This window comes from Dermacentor silvarum, chromosome 3 (assembly GCF_013339745.2).
Source record: "Dermacentor silvarum isolate Dsil-2018 chromosome 3, BIME_Dsil_1.4, whole genome shotgun sequence".
Lineage (NCBI taxonomy): Eukaryota > Metazoa > Arthropoda > Arachnida > Ixodida > Ixodidae > Dermacentor > Dermacentor silvarum.
The window spans coordinates 224,464,949-224,480,081 of NC_051156.1; the positions used below are offsets into that span (position 1 = coordinate 224,464,949).

A 15,133-nucleotide genomic window follows, 5' to 3' on the forward strand; every position below is an offset into this window, starting at 1 on the left:
CTCGGCTCACCCTCACACACTTTCACTCGCACCCAAAGCATATAGTGTGTGTGGCGCGATAGAATCTTATCGCACTTAGACTTTATATGGGACATGACGCTGCTCCACTTTGGTGGTAGCTCTTGGCTGCACAATTTAAGAGGTGCGTTAGCAAGCAGCCGCTTGTAATTCAACTATTTGACCATTTGTGTCCATGGAAGTTTCCATTTATTGTCTCGGTATTTCTTTGCGATAGCAGTGAATTTCGTTGTATTGAAATTGTGTATAAACACACTTCATTATACTGAGGTTCTAAATACATGTGTTCTATGGACAAGAACTTATGAAAAGTTAAATACCTTGTAATATCGAGGTTTAACCGCAAATGATAGAACTAAAGTGGTGCAAGGTTTGCATTTTTCTTTTGTGTACAGTACTTAGAGTAAGCTTGAGTCACAGTCATAGTAGCATTAAAGAATGCTCAAGGCCAAGTAAAAAAAATAACCATGTAGTCCACTTTAAGTTTATTTGCAGCAAACAGCAACAAAGGCAGCACTGTGAGTGACAAGGAAAACAAGCTGTTTAGGACAGTTTGTTAGCTACACCTCTGGACATGCCAAAATTGGTTAAAATTGCCCAAGGTTTGCAATAATCATCTTGTTACTATGGTCTCTTCCTGCACTTGCAGCTTTCCAGTGTACAAATGACCTTGCGAGGCCTACATGCACAGCATGCCAAGAGGAGCCCAATTTTAAATTAAGCAGCACTCAGCTGCAGCTCTCATCCTTTTTTTTTTTTTTGCTGTAATGAGCACTACTGTCACCAGAGAGCCTACACCTGTCAGATGGCACAGGAAAAATTACACTGCATGTCACTGTTACTGGCTCAACTTTATACGTCAGCATTTCTGTTCCTATCCTTGATGTCAAATTTGCATACAACTGGCTCGATTCTGGCAACAACCATCTTAACTTGCCCTCTCTTGTTGTCACTATCACACGATGACATTAAAGTGCCCTTCATGAAATTGTGTGGTGGTTAGTGGCTTTACAACAGTTCCATTTTCATTTGAGCTTGTGCCACCACTCTTTTAAGATACATATCTGGTGACGCATTAAACCTAAACTTTAGTGACCTCCTCAAGTACAAATAACCAACTATTCCAATGATCAAATTTTGAAAGGAACTTTTTTTTTTTCCATGCGCAGAGAAGCATTGTTGTCGTCTTAACCTTTTAGACACAGTCAAAAGCAACGAATATAAAATTAGCAAAAGTCAAGAGCACTGCATTATTCCTGCTGCGGTGAAACAATTGAAGTGCCTTCTACATCTTCCCTCTATAATCTTTTTATAAACACTTCATGGAAAAGTGTTGGCGACAGAAAATATACGAGAAAAAGAATTTTTTCTTCCCGAGTTTCGGTATTGAATACAAACTTTCTGGCTAAACATCTTCAGCAAACACCGAACAACAAGCAGCACGTGTCATTTGTTCATTCAGAACAGGCACATGGGATAAGGAAGAAGTTTGGCACGTGACTTGTTTTCTTTTGAAGGTACGGTCAGAGGAGACAGCCCGATACAAGATCTCCAGCTGCAGTACCATCACAAACACGATGTAAAGCAAATGGTTCACATATGACAAGAGCTGTCTGTACAAATTCCCAACCAAGCCACAGGTGGCTTGGGGTGAAGCCCACTTCTAGTTTTCTGCGTGGTGTTTCTCCCCCATATTGCTAAAAATGTTTCCACAAAATATTTCTTATTTTCGTTGATTACCATAAAAACCCGCGTATAATACGGACCCGCATATAATACGAGGTGTTATTTGGGGATAGCAATGACGAAAAAAAAAAATGTTTTCATCCGCATATAATGCGAGTGAGGAAAACTCGCAGAAAGCATTTATTTGCATTACAGTTAACGTTCAGTCCTCGTCCGTTTCACTGGCACTGTCTCCCGATAGCCCCTTGTCGGAGATATCTTCCCACAGAAAGTTATCTTCAGTGCTGCCAAGTGCGTTGGCGATGCCGCATTTCTTAAAAGAGCGACTGACGAGCTCCTCGGGGATGCTGGCCCATGCATCCGTAACCCAGCTACAAAGCACAGCTGGAGAGGCCCGTTTCAGCCGTGCAGTAGCTGTTACTTTCGAGTCTCCCGACCTCATCCACTCTTGGTAGCAGTACTTGATCCGGTCTTTAAAAGGCTTGTTAATGCAAACGTCCAGCGGTTGCAACTGGGATGTCATCCCAGCCATGAATGCTGCCCTCGGTGATGCCGAAGTGCCGCCCTGTGGCGCAATTTCCAATGGTCTCGGTAGCTAAAATAACTTTCCTTTTAAAGGCAGCTGGGTACTGCTTTCGCGGTCCCGACATTGTAATCGTGCGAGATAGACTAGCGAACACGCAGATTCTTAGCGTGGTCAAAATGGTGCCGTCAGCTGCAAATATTAGGCTGGAAACTTCGGGATCCGCATATACTATGAGGCAGAAATTTTACAAGGTAAAATTTAGAAAAAAAAACCTCGTATTATACACGGGTTTTTACGGTATACTTATTCTTGTAGTGTTTTGCACATTTAGATAGAAAATAAAAAATTTTTGAGGGTATTTATATTGTTACGGCACAAATAAGAGTAGTGCTACAAAAACAAAAGCAGACGATTTGACATGTCGAGGCGGGATCAGTTTCAATAGCCATCTTGTTTGTGTATCGCTGCCTTGCTAGTGAACATCTTGAAAATACATTATTGCTGTGATTTCTTGATTTCCTCAACGTAACAAATTGGTGGAGGTGCTTGGTATAAATCCCAGTAAAGCAACATAACAATACGTCCTGTCTTTAAACGGTTAATTAAATTCCATATCAGCACATACATGCACTTTTATGCATAGTAAACTGCAGACCATGTATACTGCTATACAATGTTCGCAGCTGAGTCACATGCTGTGGCCACAGCAGTTTTCAATACAAACAAATTCGGGTTATTTATTTCATTTGTGGCCAAGAATGCAGGTGGTCACTTGCAAGCATGTTCACATTTAATGTGTGATTGATCCCACAAAGTTGCCATATGCACGGCACAACGCACTAAATTTGTAGGTAAGCCCCGTTTTTGCTCCTCATTGATGCAGATGTTTTATTGCCTTCACTCTGCTGTTCCTGACCTCTTATAATCATTCTCAGTCAGGCCTGGTGCAGTACATGCAATGTCCACTATAGTTGGCTAGTAACGTAGAAACGCATTGTGGCTTCTCATTCTTTTTTTGTTTACCAATATGCCTATGAGAGTGTCCTCGACGATTTGCCGAATGCAAGCATTAAGGCATCATTCACATAGCCTGTCAGACGTTCCGTCGCGTCACCGGCACATCAAAAAAACGTACAGCAGGCGCAACAGGGCAACGTACGAATAGGCGATGGCGGTGGTGACGTCGACAGCAGCATGGTTTTGTACAGTGTTGACTTACTGGTCCCATGTTCGCCTAAACCTAGAGAAATATGATCTACATTATGCACTGAATCTGTTAACTAATTTTATGTCGGTGTAATGTTTGCATAACCTAAGAATAAATTGTTTAGTAGTACATTACCAACACAATATCGATATCATTGTGAACAACAACTATAATTTGGATATGACTGGCCACTAGCTGCTGCTGTTGCCAGCTTCAACTTTGTAAAATGACTGTATTTAGCAATGGCTTCTTAATTTCTGATTGGTCCATTTTGTAGGGGTGAGGCTCCGTCATCGTGCTGGCAATCGAAATGTAGAGCACCGGTCTACATTGCTAGCGACCCGTTTTCGAGGAGAAAATAACTTGGAAACCCTCTCCGACGAAAACTGGTGTCGTGGCGTTAACGCGACGGCACGTTTGACGGCTGTGTGCCTAATAGTGGTATTTGTATTAAATTCAGGCCTGCAAGTATTTCGTGTCATCGCAGAGGTAACAAGTGATTATGGACTGAAATGCAAAAGAGGGTGAACACTTTTATAAAGCCCCTATCAATGTTATGGTCATACTCTTCAACCATTATCCCAATCTAGCATGCCTCTTATTTGTCTTAGAAATTGAACTAGAATAGTGCTAGAAGATAGGCCTAAGAAGGCAAAAAAAGTGTTGGGTAAGGTCACAGAGCACACTGCATTGCCACATATTTTCGTTTTCTGTCCAATCATGCAGTAATACCTGCGCTGTTGTCATGAGCAAATAAAGCATAGCAAACAATGAAAGAACTCACCTTTGCAGACGGGAATGATGAGGTCACCAAGGCTAGGAATGACTTGTTATCATACTTCAGTGTGTCCCAGCAATTTTTCAGGCTGCTCACAGATGACTCACGTGTACTCAGGGCACTTGTGGAACGGGCCTAGATAGCAAGAGTTCAATATAGGCACCAAGAATAAGAAAAAAGGGGAAAAAAAGAAAATTTACAAGTACAACTAATCAAAACAATAAGGATAGCGCAATGCCTGAAAATGTAACATGTCTACCTCTTGACACAAGAAAGAGTAGGCGGACGAAAGGAAAAAGAATATAATGGGCAAAAGCTAAACAAAAGGAGCAAGAAATTGTACGCTGCAAGCATATCTATCTGCAGCAGCAACTAACACATCAAAATATAAATACCAATACTAAGGAGAATTCAGCTTTATGCTTCATGGTGAAGCATACCATACACAACCTAAACAAAGCTCAATATCTGCTAAACATCATAAAACTACATGCATTCTAGGCCAGGACAACGTTAAAGGGACACTAAAGAGAAACAGGAAGTTCAGCTGGAATAAAAGAGGGACCTTCAGGAATGCATGCAGTTTTTGTTGGGTGCAAAAATAAAAGTTATTAGTGGAGAAATTCATAAACAAAGACCAAATACCTCAATTTCTCTCACCCCAGATTCGGCGCTGAAGCAGTGTCGTCACGGATTTCATTGCTCTCAGCGAATCAGAAGGCGCCATTATACGTCACCACTTGCGTAAACGGCCGAGGTGCTCGCTCCATCATAGGCTGCATGACCGCTGCGTTTGCATTCGCTGCGACTTTTGCTTAGGTGTTCTGTAGCCGCGATGGATACCATTGCCAACGCTGAACCTTGCAACGAAGAGCTTGTCAGGGAAGCAGGACTGCATTTGAGCGATTTCAGTGAAACGGAGCACGAAATTATCCTCCGTGATCATTTCGTGGTAGGTGTTTCCGCGTACGATGGCGGTTAGCAGCCAGCCGCGCTGACGGAAAGCGAAGCCTCGTTTTCGTCGACAGAAGGCTAGGCGGCCGGTCCACCAGTCGACGATGTTCCCGACAGAACAAGCGTAGAAAGTTGCGCATGTACTCGATATGGTTTTTTTCATGTCTTTTTTTAATTACATTCAGCACTCACCGAGCCGCTAGTTTGCTGCTGCAGGGGCATCAGTAGAGGATTTGATGAAGGCGACACTGATGGGCCAGCTGCTCGAGAAAGGACTGGCCTCTGGGGCACGCCAAGATACTTTCCGAGGGCAGGATTATATACATAATCCGAGGGCGAGAAATGCAGAGAGCACACCATCGGTTTCTTGGCTCTTTTGCCGTTTTATCATCTGCAGAGCACTGAGCCATTGCGAACGCCGGGGCTCATCGCGCGGCACCACACAAAAGGACACAACACTGCCACTGCCCCTGAGCAAGCACCTTGCGCCGTTTATACAGCCCTCAACACTACACACACGAGGCATTTTCTGGCTGTTTCCCGCGAAGTCAACATTTTTCGAGCCACGCAACACGCAACCAAACACCGTAGAGCGGAACAGGCGCGCACGATGATGCATGTAGCAAAAACGAAACTATGAAACTATCACGACCGCATGTAGCGCCATGCCATTTTTTCGTATTATTTAATTTTGCACTAAACTTGTACGTCCTCGCTTGAAACGACTTAAAAAGTTGGCAAATGCTGTTTATGTACGTTTAAGGTGTATTTAATTTTACGTTTTATTACCAGCGATAAATCGCTCTCAACCAATCGTGGCCGGGTTGCGTTTGTGATCTCCGTCACGAATGTGTAGTGCGGGAAATTCGAAGGGGCGCAGCACCTATCCTTCAGTTTTTCGCTATTTTCTCGCTTATTAAACCTCTGTTCGCAGTAAGAATGGTATGTCTGTGATCGTGATAGGATAATGTACCATTAAAGCTGAACTTCCGGTTTCTCTTCAGTGTCCCTTTAAACTATTCCAATTTGTTTTTATTCCAAATGGTTGGAGGTGCTGGGTATCGATCCCAGTAATGCAACATGTCTCGTCTTTATAGGGTTAAATTCAATACTATCAGCACATAGGTGCATTATTAAGCACAGTAAACTGCAGACCATACATTGCTACACAATGTAAAGATATCAGTATGCTAGCAGCTGAGTCATATGCTGTGGCCACAGCAGTTTTCAATACAAACGGATTCATGTTTTAGCCCTCGCATCATGAAGGGCTAATTGGGGGTTTGGAGTGAAAACAGATTGGAATAGTTTTACACTATCCCGGTTCTGGACAAAAACAACAAAGAGCTGAAATATAAGTGTGGCATTTATATAGTATGATCCCTGACTCATACAAGCTGTCCCCAATGTCACACACACGGCCATGGCCGAAAGGTTCTGAACTAGTTCAATCAGGCACACTTACCTGCAGTGCAAGAAACATGAGGTGGATCCATATGCGTGGATTCTTGGTTTTCATGACAAACAGGCTCTTGTTGTACAGGCAGTGCTCCCCTTTCCCCTGGCAGGCGAACTGAAGAATGGCATGTTTCTTGGCACGCCTTTCTGTCCAGGCAGAAAGAGAGCGAGAGTTTTTTTAGCAGGGCCTTTGAGGTCATCAAGGGAAATTCTCTCTTCTCTTACAGCTGTTCGCTGTAAATTTAGTTATCTCTCTTCATTGCAGCTCATGATATAGCACTACCAAACATAACGTGCATCTATAAGACAATGACATGCAACTCTTCGTACTTCTAACTGCGCTTCCATATTTGATCAGCACAAGCTTACTCTCTCTTTCTCGCTTCAATATGTATGACATGTTTGAATCAACGATAACATTGATGGAACTTTGACCTTTTGGCATGACATTTTCGTAGGTTTACAGCGCCAAACTACTGATGTGAAGATGTAGGTCACAAGACAAGCACATGAGTTATGTCCTACCTATTCGTGTCTACATTTTTTGCGCTAAAGACTTATGACGACGATGCAACAGTGTGTGGCATATAACACTTCCTCTGGCAGTTTGACCATAAATAAAGCTTGACAGCAATCCGTATAGCAGTAACCAATCAGGCACTCACCTTCGATGGTGCACTTAGATGGCAGTGGGAGCTTGACGAAAATGGTCTGCATGTATGCTTTGATCTTGTCTAGATGTTTCTCACAAAAGTGCTGCACTGCATCTCGCATTGGGTATGGCTCAAACACAGATATCCTCTGCAAAACAATGTAGGACAGAATGATGTACAAATGAAAGGCATATCAAATCATGGTATGCCTTACTGAAGCTTAGAAGGGACACTACAAAGCAACACTAAGTCAATTTAGATAGATAAACTAGTGTTTCAAAATCTTATTGTCACAAATTTGGGAAAAAAATGACAATTTTACTGAATAAAATCAAGGCAAAGCGTCCCCTGAGGGAATTTCGTGCCAGAACCTCAGTGTTGGAGAGTCAGTTTGATGCCATAGATGATAAAGTGCAGGAGAACCTTGTTGATACATTTTAGAAGAAAAAAAATGGCGAGAAAAAAAATGCACGAACCAGGAGAATGTACGATCCGAAGTAACTAAAACATTTAACACACTCGACTGCAGTTGACATCTACGTTATGCGAAATGTTGCATAAATTGTTGCGGCACGAGGCAGGAGACGTCAACGTGCATACAGATGAGGCTCCGGCAGCCCGAGACCCTTTCTGTTGTTTTCCTATTTATTGCGTAATGTTTTAAGCTGGTGGGTGATGCTGCATGCTGCTGGAGTGAAACGTGATGCTCAAATCGCAGCACCTGCAGCAGGGAACAGCGGCTCGTTTGAGTTATCACCTACTAAAAGTGTGCAGTATGCTCCCAACTGTGCTACGCCCCATGTGCTGTCAAACAGATAGGTGAAGATGTTTCTCGCATTAGGGTTGGTGGTGATAGCAGTGAATATGGCATGCGACGACTCGGGAGGAGATTTGCTGGTATCTGAATACGAAACTGAGCGCGCCGCACCAGCACTTTCATGAGAGATGGGTGAGCGAGTATTGCGGTGAAGCTGCCGCAGTGGGCGTCTACTGTTATTGATCGCGTGCGCCTCGTGCATTTTCTTGTTTACATGGGATCTCGTGGCCCAAAAATGTATTGTAAAGATGAAGATATCCCAAGCATTGCTGCCGTCGCATGGCTCCTGAAGTGAGGAAGACAAAGACCAAAGGATCGGTGTTGCTGTCTTCCTCGCGCTGGCACTTGGCTGGAACTGCTCAGCTGCTCTCCAAGCTGGACTTAACGTGACTGGGCTTCCCGCTAACCATCAATAAACCCTGTAGCATTTAGTGGAGGTGTGGGGTACCTAACGACTCGCCCTGGAACTCCGGAGCCACATTCTTCCTGCCGCTACTGCCAGACGACGCCGGTGAGAGACCCACTTCGTCAACTGGACCAGTTACCTGTGGTGCTGTTCATCAAAAAGTGCCAGCTGTGTTCAGTTGTACGAATGGTTGAGCAACCACAACAAATGGGACGATCCGACAAAGCTCACCAACATTATTTTTTAGCTTGAAGATGTCGCCAACCTCTGGTTACGAAACCATGAGGCAACCATTGCGACATAGAAGGACTTTAGGAATGTCTTCGTGGAGGTGTCTGGCCTTCTGACCGTGCGAAAGCTTCCCTTTTCAGACCCATTTTTTCCAACAAAAAGGTGCACATTTCATTTAAAGGGGTGCTGAACCACCCCTTGGGCTTGGTGAAAAAATACAGTCCGCAGATAGCATACGCTGCTGTAAACATCTCAGCCAAGTTTTGCAGTCGTGCGCAGCACGTGGAGCTCGCAAGCAGAGCACGAAGTCACCTTTCTCTCAAACGCTCTCTTTTCAACAGAAGTCTGCTCCTCACTCTTTTCTGGACGCTTCATTACGTAATACAGCAGATTCCCATGTGCGACTGCTATTGGCAAATAGCTGATGTCAATCAAGAAGGGTGTTTGGATCAGTGCGCTTCTTCCTACTGTTAACTGTGAATTTTTATTGACGCAGTTTAATAAATGGGCTGAAGTAAGCAAAAATCTGCTTTTTAATTTCAATAATAAATATGCACTTCTAGAAAGGGCCAACTATTATTGTCTGCTCACGCTCGGCCACGGCCGCCTGCGTAAGAATTAAACCACCCTGCTTATCGGTGTTGTAGCAGTAGGGTCTCGCTAATTTCGACTAGTTCTGGACACTCAACTAGCCTATAACCATGCGAAACTTAAGGTCAGACCACACGCACGATTGCCAGTGCACCCTCCCTCCTGGCCGCTCCTGGTTAAAAGCCTTGGCAGAATTTGCTTCGTATTGACTTTTGAGAGCACTTCAAGATGCGCAAGTTTGATGTGGCTACTATCCATCGGTAAAGTTGGTGCAGGACAAAGCCAGTCTGCACCAAGTAGCACAGCCAGACTGGAGCATAAGAGCATGAACGGTCACTTAAGCCCTGTTGTGCACAAAGTAAATGCTGCTCATACGCACTGCAATTGCATGTAGCTACGGTCTGCTACATAGCGTAGATACCTCAGCCACCACGGCGTGCTGCGATGAGTGTGCTGACTGAGCGCACTGCAGCTTGCTGAGGACGACCATGTTTGGGTCGTCATATGCGCCTACAATAGTGGCGTCTGCGTGAACATCGAAAATCAAATTTGAACTTCACGTCACGGTGACGTTCAGTAGGCGGAGCGTAGTGTGCACACCTCGCTCCACAGTAGCCTTCGCAGTGCAAGTCATTGAAGAAGGAACAGAAGCACCGCTCTCGCAATGTTTGATTGTCAATAACTCCGCATTGAAGTACTTTGTCTGGCAAAGTATTTCTGAAATAGTCTAATTTAACTTCAAACACATTTCTCGATTTCAATAAAAAGTGGTTCAGCGCCCCCCTAAAAAAATGCCATGTTTTACTTGCCAAAACCACAATATGATTATGAGGCACACTGCAGTAGGGAACCCCGGATTAATTTTGACCACCTAGCGTTCTATAATGTGCACTTAAAGTGTGGTACATGGTGCATTTTGCATTTCCCCTATATCTAAATGCTGCTGCGGTGGCCGGGATTTTGTGTAAATACAGTAAATAATTTTTCTCTCAATAAAATAAATAATCTTTAGATAAATAAAACATGTTTTAGTTAAGCGTCAACACAGTGTGCATGCTGTACGTAGAAAGGTCCCCACTAAAGGCTTCATGTACTCACCTGTGCATTAGATTGAACTACCTTGCGTGGCACCACTGGCACAGTTTCATCCTCAGTAGCCGAGCTTGTGCCTCCACCGCTGCCCTTCAAATGCTGTTGGTTGCAGCCCGAGCTGAGTGAGCCGCTGTGAGGTGCGCCGAGGCGTGAGGAAGACGACGTTCCCCCTTCTGCGTAGGGGGGCGGTGTGGCAGACGAGGAGGAGCACGAGGGGGTGGGGCCCAGCGGGGGTGGGGAAGGACTAGGAACCGCCCCCTTTGGAGAGGAGCCTCCCTCAAGCGCCCCACCTCCCAGATCTGCTGGCCCCCGCCTTGCCACATTGCTGGTTATGGACACAGTCAGGACAGGATGACGACCTATCACTGGCGATGGTTGCGCTTCTTCTATCAGTGTTGGAATGCTGGGTGAAGAAAGCACACACAAGCAAAGTAAGAAATTGTCAGGAAATAATACAGTAGAAACTTGTTAATACAATCCCGTTTTGCACCACTTGCCGGCAGCAATGTTTGTAATCGAAAACACAAATAGAACTACACAATACAGTCACTTCTTTTTCACCAGTTAATACATTCCTGTAAAACACAAAATTTTGGCACCAACATTCAGTACACCCAGAAACTGCGACCGTATTATACATTTTCCAGCCACAAGATCTCATGTGAACAAGAAAAAGTGAGAGCAATCGAGAGCAGTAGGTGCCCGCCACAGCAGTTTCCTAACAGTACCGGCCCGCCCTTGACACTTAGAAAGCCGGCACAAATTCAGTTTCTTGCTCTGTTACCTTCCTCTTGAATTAAAGTCAAACCTCATTAATATGTAGTTGGCCAGGAACGACATTTAGGTACGCACTAAACGATGTACGAATTAACCGCCAGTGGAAGTTTAGCAGCTACTTACCGGCCTGAAAAGAACTACGTTACGATGCTCTCAAACATATGTACTCAGACAGGCTTTATTCGCGGGTAGGCAGCAAAAAATCGGTATCTTCACTTGCTGCCGTGGCGGCCTCGCCATGACGATGGCATCTGCAAACTCAATAAGGCCGTGAGCCAGTTTGTCCATGAGGCCCCGCTTACTAACTAAATTAACAAGCACGGTGCAACACGTGCACAGGTAAACATGAACACATCTCGCTCGATGACCGTGAAAACTCGCTGTCAGAACACTGGAGTGAGGATGCGCGACAGCAGCAGGGAGCATGCCGTCTGTCGCTTCAACGTGAACTAGGCGTCGAAAGCACAGCGCGTACGAAGCTACCGGCACTAGTTGCACTTTGTCTGCAGACCGCTTAGAAGGTAAGGCCCGCGCGGGTGCGCACTTTTTCCACGTCGCATACAGCACCTGCGCAGCCGCTGCCGAAATAAACCCCTCCCTTTCTCGCCTGCCTGCCTTGCCTCGCGCGCGACAGAAGACGCACGCTTCTGCCCTGCCTTTCTCCCTCGCGCACGCGAGATTGAGTCAGCTGACCCTTGCAAGCTTTCACTAGCACATACAGCGTACGGCGTATGGCAACGATGTTGCCGTGTTTGGACTTAATATGGAACCTCAAAGCAATGTCCATGATCAGCGCAGACATGCGTTTCGCAATAAAATGTTCTTCTGCGCAAATTCAACAAATTAGTAGTCATAAATATCTAGGAATAAGTCATGACTCGTCGCTACACTGGGCTCCACATATTGGACAAGTAACTAAAGAAATTGTTTTTGGTTGTTATACTATATTAAAGGCGTGCAAACATTTCCATCCTCAAACATTACGGCTCATTTATTTCAGCATTTTTAACTGCCATTTAACATATTGCATAGAATCATAGAACCTACGCGCCGTACATTGATCCTTTAATCAAAATTCAGAAACATGCGGTGAGAATAATTGCATCGGCCACTAAGGGCGTGCCCTCTGCACAGCTTTTTGCTGTGGAGATGGGTTTGCACAAGGCTTACCCTACGAGCGACGGTCAGGAAAGGGCACGACGCTCCTCCACTCCGCAACGCACAAAGGCGCTACGGCAGGGTTCGTCGACTCTCCGACACGGCGCAGAGAAGGCTCCGGAGTCAGATCGCCAACAAACACGGGTTTATTCACCCAAGGTACAGCTCAGTGCTACAGTCACGGCGCTTACGGGCCAAGGCTCGCCGCAAGACCGATCGAGTACGCGCGCCCGCTGCGCTAGGGCTAACCGGGTAGCGGTCCGCCAAGCGCGATAACGAGGAGTCGCGAGAACAAAGGTCTCATGTAACCACCTCGTTGCGAGCCTGTGAGCCTCTGCCGCGGCGAGGAAGCGCTCAGCGGACGAGAGCTCGGGTGGAGAGGGTGCCCGGGGGCCGCCACGCGGGAGGCCAATCAGAGCGCGTCCCGGTGACGTGTCCTCGCGGGGCAAGTCCAATCCCGGGGGGGAGAAGCACGGTTTGCGCGGAAAAGTAAGTCCGGCGCGCTCGCCATGTCTGCCATGATGCCGTTATGGCGGCGGTTCCCGGAGATTGAGCTAAGCGCCATGCGCGAGCTGGGGGGCGAGGCGCGGGAAGGCCCCTCGATCCCCACATTCCCCCCTCCTAAAGACCGCCGCCAGCCAAAGAGCGCGACACCTGCATGACCAACCGTCATCTTTATTAACTTCATTCAGCTAGCTCAGTCGGTAGAGCATGAGACTCTTAATCTCAGGGTCGTGGGTTCGCGCCCCACGTTGGGCGCCAGTTATGTGGAGATGGGTTTGCACAAGGCTTACCCTACGAGCGACGGTCAGGAAAGGGCACGACGCTCCTCCACTCCGCAACGCACAAAGGCGCTACGGCAGGGTTCGTCGACTCTCCGACACGGCGCAGAGAAGGCTCTGGAGTCAGATCGCCAACAAACACGGGTTTATTCACCCAAGGTACAGCTCAGTGCTACAGTCACGGCGCTTACGGGCCAAGGCTCGCCGCAAGACCGATCGAGTACGCGCGCCCGCTGCGCTAGGGCTAACCGGGTAGCGGTCCGCCAAGCGCGATAACGAGGAGTCGCGAGAACAAAGGTCTCATGTAACCACCTCGTTGCGAGCCTGTGAGCCTCTGCCGCGGCGAGGAAGCGCTCAGCGGACGAGAGCTCGGGTGGAGAGGGTGCCCGGGGGCCGCCGCGCGGGAGGCCAATCAGAGCGCGTCCCGGTGACGTGTCCTCGCGAGGCAAGTCCAATCCCGGGGGGGAGAAGCACGGTTTGCGCGGGAAAGTAAGTCCGGCGCGCTCGCCATGTCCGCCATGATGCCGTTATGGCGGCGGTTCCCGGAGATTGAGCTAAGCGCCACGCGCGAGCTGGGGGGCGAGGCGCGGGAAGGCCCCTCGATCCCCACATTGCGCAGATAAATATAATGCCACTTATCCAAGCTCAGGACTAAAACACAGCTATACTAATCCACAGAATACTAACCAAGAACAAGCCAAGTCTCTCATCAATATTTCACAGGCCTACAAGGGACACTAGACAAGCTGAGCATAATAAATTCAACTTGCCGAAAGCTCATAATGTATACGGTCAACGTTCCCCATCATTTGTCGGTGCAAAAATCTGGAATGCAATACCCAGCTTCATTAGAAAACTTCCAAATGCTGTTTCATCATTAAAACATCACTTTAAATCAAGTATATAGGATTAGCTACTTTTGCTTTTTGTTTTGGATTGCAATTTATGCTGACGTTTATGATATGGATCCAAAACTAGCCACATAGGCTAAGGATCCAGATGATACTGTCAACCATTTTGTAGTATATTATGCTTGAATAAAGATTTCTTTCTATCTTTCTTATTTACTGATAGTAAAGAAAACGTACAGCATAGACCTCGCTTCTTGCCAGGTGACGGCACAGTGAATAAGGCAATCGTAAACTAGCAACAAATTTTAAAATGTCCACAATGTGTAGCTCTCTCAAAGTTGAGAATTTCCTTAATTTCGTTATTTTTGCAAGAGTTCCGTGTTTTTCCTGCAGAACTTCCATTGCGAAAAAATTTTCAAGCAGAACAGCATTTGTCTCTCGGCCTGCAAGTGGGCCCCACCTCATGCTCTTGTGGGCCGAGGTGGTTGTGACAGTGACACCACAGCTGGACACACGACTCGTGTGCGCTGCTGGGGCCGGGACTGAGCTTAGGTTGTGCCGACTGTTGAGTGCAGAGAGGCTCCGGTTGACGGGTGAGTTGGAGCTCAGCTTCGACATGCTCATATGCAGGCCACATGGAGAGCTCAGCCGGCTGTTGCTCTGTGCATGGGGAGCTGCTGCAAAAAATAGCAAAATATAATTACTATTGTTACATACAAATAGTAAACCGCCACCACAATGAAGAGCTTAACAAGCAATGGATGCTATTGTATTGTTTGCATCATTGTCTTAAGGAAGTGAAGGCGGTGCTCGCCAAACACCCCCTATGCGACAGCCCATCACTTTTGGTCAAAATAAAACAAGCACTCTCCTAAGATTTGAAAGAAAACAAAACATATAAAGTAGAGCCCTGCTGATACGTTCATACATTTTGCCGGTATAACATCGCTAAAGCCTGGTCCCAGAAAAAAGCTCACAGACACCTACAGGGTTTGTCCAGGAAGTAGTAGGACTGATTTTTTTTTCCCACCAAAACATGGTGAAGGAGGGGGATGTTACGGCACTGGTTGGGTGGTGGGGGGTCTTAGCTACGAGCGCACCAGTCGCCAGTTGTCTCCAAGCCTTCACGGAGTATAGATCGAGTTTAA

The 15,133-nt window shown here is 46.3% G+C and overlaps 1 protein-coding gene across 4 annotated transcripts in view; it reads right to left on the reverse strand.

Moving 5' to 3' along the window:
• Window positions 1-15,133, reverse strand: part of LOC119446784 (ventricular zone-expressed PH domain-containing protein homolog 1) — a 70,029-nt gene that overhangs the window by 22,445 nt on the left and 32,451 nt on the right. For 3 of the 4 annotated variants that reach the window (XR_007466169.1, XR_007466170.1, XM_037711332.2), the window contains exons 10-14: window positions 14,446-14,662; window positions 10,424-10,820; window positions 7,293-7,428; window positions 6,635-6,774; window positions 4,222-4,350 (exon numbers count right to left, since the gene is read on the reverse strand). Coding sequence is in view for 1 of the 4 variants with exons in the window: in XM_037711332.2 (XP_037567260.1) it covers window positions 4,222-4,350; window positions 6,635-6,774; window positions 7,293-7,428; window positions 10,424-10,820; window positions 14,446-14,662 (1,019 nt within the window). In the remaining 3 variants the exon portion in view is untranslated. The remainder of the gene's footprint in view (window positions 1-4,221; window positions 4,351-6,634; window positions 6,775-7,292; window positions 7,429-10,423; window positions 10,821-14,445; window positions 14,663-15,133) is intronic. The other variant, XR_007466171.1, reaches the window with a different exon arrangement.